This window comes from Sprattus sprattus, assembly GCF_963457725.1.
Source record: "Sprattus sprattus genome assembly, chromosome: 3".
In the NCBI taxonomy this organism is placed as follows: domain Eukaryota; kingdom Metazoa; phylum Chordata; class Actinopteri; order Clupeiformes; family Clupeidae; genus Sprattus; species Sprattus sprattus.
The window spans coordinates 55,675,038-55,680,037 of NC_137922.1; the positions used below are offsets into that span (position 1 = coordinate 55,675,038).

A 5,000-nucleotide genomic window follows, 5' to 3' on the forward strand; every position below is an offset into this window, starting at 1 on the left:
GAAAACAATCACAATTCACCGGTGACTGTTATTTTTGTTATTATTTTTATGATGATTATTATTATTATAGTAGTAGTAGTACTTACATTGGTATAACGAATGACAGAAGTAAAAAAAAAATACTACTGAAAGGAAAGACTCAGAAAACATATATATAGCCTAGAAGATGAATGAAAATTATCATTTATTTAGAAATTATCTTTATAAAAAGAAAATGATTATTTATTTTAAAAAGATCATTATAAAAAGTAAAATAAATGTCCAGTCGGAGCGATACCCGTGGGTATCACCTGGTCTATCTGCCTGCACTATAGCATTCCAACAAGTTGCAATGACACATGCGATATCACCATGGATATAACACGTGTGTTAAACTTGTGACACACCACAGTGTGATAACAACCATTACTTCATGACCATACAGAACAGACCACGTCTTACCATCTTCGTAGGAAGTCTACAGGGGTTATTAGTACTTCTGGGCTATTTTGATATGATCATGCACACGTCTCATTGATCATCGATCGATAAAAAGACTATGGTTTATTAAGGCGATCGGGTCATAAATAGGCCACATGAAAACAAATACGATTGCTTTCCAAATAGGCCTGCATATTATTCTGATCGTTCATAATTATGCTCGCACTTCATTGGTTTATTTGTGGGTTGATTGTCCCGCCCATTTGTGTTCGAAGCCGAAAGGACAGGCCGTGATTGGCGTCTCTGTCTGTCATCGCTGTACACGTCACTGTTCTTTATAAAGTGGATGGACTCGCCTCTCTAGAACAGAACTACTAGGTCACCGTCAACGACTGGCAACGCGACGTAATCTGGGGCGTTTTCTCCGAAGGAAACATTCAGAAAAGTGACACATTGCGACAGACTGAAATTCCCGTGCCTTATTCAAGAATATCTGACGACAAAAAAAGGATATTCTCCTTTGGCGACTATCTGCAAGCGACTGTAAGGACAGACTAGGTGTTCACAAACGCGCTTCTCAATCACGTCTCAATACTTAAAAGTTCACCGGACGCTTCAGCCGTCTGGTATGACTCTGCCGTGTCCGTAATAAAGACGGTTTGGGGACATTTTGGACACTTTGAGACTCCGGATTCCGCCTGGCGGAAACTTTTCCGACGAAACAAACAGGAGTAGAAGCAACAGGTTGATCGGAGTTGGCAACGGAGTGATAACACCATGCCCAGCAACAGCCAGGACCTGCGCCCGAGACTGTGCCTTTTAGAGAAGGGGGACACTGGATACGGCTTCCATCTGCACGGGGAGAAGGGCAAAACCGGCCAGTTTATCCGGTTAGTGGAGCCCGACTCGCCGTCTGAAGTTGCGGGGGTCCGCGCGGGGGACCGACTCGTGTTCGTCAACGGCGAGAACGTGGAAAACGAGAGTCACCAGCAAGTCGTCTCGCGGATACGGGCCACCGCGGGCAAGCTCGAGCTCATCGTGGTAGACGTGGAAACCGAGCAACTGTTGCGAAAGCACAACCTGAAGTGCCAGAAGGAGTTCGTGACGGAGGGTATTCCGGTGGCTTCTTCTCGCGACTCGCACAACGGAGACGCGGCAGAGGAGGAGGAGAAGAGCGCGGAGTCGGAAAATGGCACCCCGAGAGAGTCCACGCCAGTTCCTGACAACAACGGAGAGTTCTTGATCCCCGCGGCAGAGGAGGAGAAGGAGGAGAAGAAAGAGGAGAAGAAGCTGAGCGTAAGCTCCGAGAAGGTAAGACGGGTTTAGAAGGCACCCAGCGCCACACCGGCGCTCCTTAATCCACGTGCTGTTGTCTACAGATTGCTGGAGTGCGGGAGAGAGATTAGCGCGAGCGGACAGATGGGACATTGGTCCTCTCGGGGAGAGAGACAACACCGCTTTAATGAATTGGCGGTATTAGCTGGACGCAATCTCAAAAGACGGAGTGGTGTCTGTGTGACTAAAACGAATTTCATCGTGATTAAATGTGCATCCGCTTACGTGGTGGCATCAGTAGTCTACCGCGCTTGTTAGAAAGCATTGCTACCTACGCAAAACAGACTCAAAGTGATCGTTTGTCTGAGTTGTATGCCCCTTGCTTGTCTGTTTGCGTACAGTGTGAGAGCGAGCGGTGAGACGTTGCGGGGTTAGGCTAGGTCGCCGTAGTCCCGAGAACGCGCCGTCAGCACCGCAATGGGTTACAGAGAGAACTCTTGGGCCCAGAGAGATACCAATGAGCTCAGAACCGAACCCACACTAGATCCGGGCCAGAACTCACTGGCATCCTGGCCGAGTGATGGGTACTGGTGTGTGGGAGGAAGTTGGGTATGTCATGAAGACAGTGCCAGGACAGCTGCTGGGCCCTGTGTGTGTGTGTGTGTGTGTGTGTGTGTGTGTGTGTGTGTGTTGTGGCAGGGGTGGGGGTCCGAGAAAAAGAGATAGAGGGAGGGATATTGAGAGAGAGGGAGTCAGGGAACAGGGAGAGATAGATAGAGAGAGGGAGGAAGGGAGAGGGAGGGAGGGAGAGAGTGAGTGAGTGTGTGTGTGTGTGTGTCAGGACGAGTGAAAAAAAGAGCCAGCTCTCCAAAACATCTGTGCTCCCCTGCGTGGCAGTCATGTTTATGACATCCGTCCCTTTCATCCCTCTCTCTATCTGCCCTCTCTCTCTTTCTCTCTCTTTCTCTCTTTCTCTCTCTCTCTCTCGCTCTCTCTCTCTCTCTATCTCTATCTGCCCTCGTCCTCTCTCTCTCACACTCTCTCTATCTCTCTCTATCTCCTGTTGCCTAGGGTTACCTCATGTATTTATCAAACAGTCTGATTCAACAGCACAACAACACACAAATGCAACAACAGACACGACACAATATAACAAACAACAACACAATATAGCACACAACAACAGATACAACACAATATAACACACACAGACAGAAACAACACCATATAACACACAACAATAAACACAATATAACACAACAACAGACACACAATATAACACAACAACAGACACACAATATAACACACAACAACAGACACAACACAATATAACACAACAACAGACACACAATATAACACACAACAACAGACACAACACAATATAACACAAAATCAGAGACACAAAACAGTATAACAGACGGACAACACAGCTTAACATAGACTGCTATAGAGAAACAACGGGGTATAGACAGAATCCAGCTTAACATTGTTGCCTTGAATCCTAATAATGTTTCCCGATGTTTAATCATGTTTATTAATGTTTCATTCACTGTTATCGCTCTATTTAGTTGTCAGTCTCTTTGGACAGAAGCACACGTCAAATACCTCAAATATAACTGAAACTACAAAACACAATACCGTTATAACACTGGGACAAAAGAACACAACACAGTTAGAACACTGGGACTACACAACACAACACAGTTAGAACTCTGGGACAAAAGAACACAACACAGTTAGAACACTGGGACTACACAACACAACACAGTTAGAACTCTGGGACAACACTTCACAACACAGTTAGAACTCTGGGACAACACTTCACAACACAGTTAGAACTCTGGGACAACACTTCACAACACAGTTAGAACTCTGGGACAACACTTCACAACACAGTTAGAACACTGAGACAACACTTCACAACACAGTTAGAACTCTGGGACAACACTTCACAACACAGTTAGAACTCTGGGACAACACTTCACAACACAGTTAGAACACTGAGACAACACTTCACAACACAGTTAGAACTCTGGGACAACACTTCACAACACAGTTAGAACTCTGGAACAACACTTCACAAACAGTTAGAACACTGAGACAACACTTCACAACAGTCACAACACAGTTAGAACACTGAGACAACACTACAAAACACATTTAGAACACTGAGACAACACTACACAACACAGTTAGAACGCTGGGACCCATCATCAGAAACGTCACTTACACACACACACAAGACGTCACTTACACACTCCTGTACTGTGACTCATCTCGGCTCACAGAGATCTTTGTTGTGATCTCAGGTGAAGTCCAGCAGCCATGGCAGCCTTTTATATGTCTGTGTGTGTGTGTCTGTGGGTCTGTGTGTGTGTGTGTGTGTGTGTGTGTGTGTGTGTGTGTGTCTGTGGGTCTGTGTGTGTGTGTGTGTGTGTGTGTGTGTGTGTCTGTCTGACAGACTGGGGAAGGGCTGATGTAAAGATGTGTGTGTGTGTGTGTGACTGTGCTGATATACTGGGGATGTGTGTGTGTGCGTGTGCGTGTGTGATGTGGTGATGTAGAGATATGTTTTCAACAAAAGGCTTCAATCTCATCTAAGGTGAATGTCACCTGACCTGTGTGAATGACTCAAACAGAATGAATCCATGGAGGAAAGGCAAGGCCAGATTATTTATAGAGCACATTTCATACACTTGGGTGACTCAAAATACTTCATGAATGAGCAGATAAAAGATCACAGCAAAGAGATTTAAGAGATTAAAACAAGTACAAGTACAAAGAGAAAGAACATAGAAAAGCTAAATATATAAAGACCAGTTGGGTCTTAAGTCTTGATGTGAAACCTGCTACGGTAGGAGTACATCTGATGTCATCAGGAAGTTCCACAAATGAGCAGTATGGCAGCTAAACGCTGCTTCACCATGTTGACTTCTGACCGTTGGGATTACCAACAAACACACACACACACACGCACACACACACGTACACGCACACGCACACGCACACGCACACACACACGTACACGCACACGCACACACACACAGACACTTCACCATGTTGACTTCTGACAGTAGGGATTGCTAACAGACTTTGCTCCCGTGATCTGAGAGGCCTAGCAGGTGTGTGTGTGCTGCTGAAACATATCTGAGAGGGCATTTGGTCACTGTCCCATTTAGTGATCTGAGAAGTCATTTGGTCACTGTCCCATTTAAGGAGATGCTAGCGGCTAAAACTGACGAAGCCTCTTGAAATGTGCTGACTGACACTATGACAAACTAGTTAGTCAACAACTGTCCTAACAC

At 45.6% G+C, this 5,000-nt stretch overlaps 1 protein-coding gene across 1 annotated transcript in view; it reads left to right on the top strand.

The window, feature by feature from the left end:
* Positions 1-812: 812 nt before the first annotated feature.
* nherf1b (NHERF family PDZ scaffold protein 1b) overlaps positions 813-5,000 on the top strand; it is a 57,259-nt gene continuing 53,071 nt past the window's right edge. Inside the window, exon 1 of the mRNA XM_080834970.1 lies at positions 813-1,731. Coding sequence (XP_080691096.1) covers positions 1,198-1,731 — 534 coding nt within the window. The 5' untranslated portion in view covers positions 813-1,197. The remainder of the gene's footprint in view (positions 1,732-5,000) is intronic.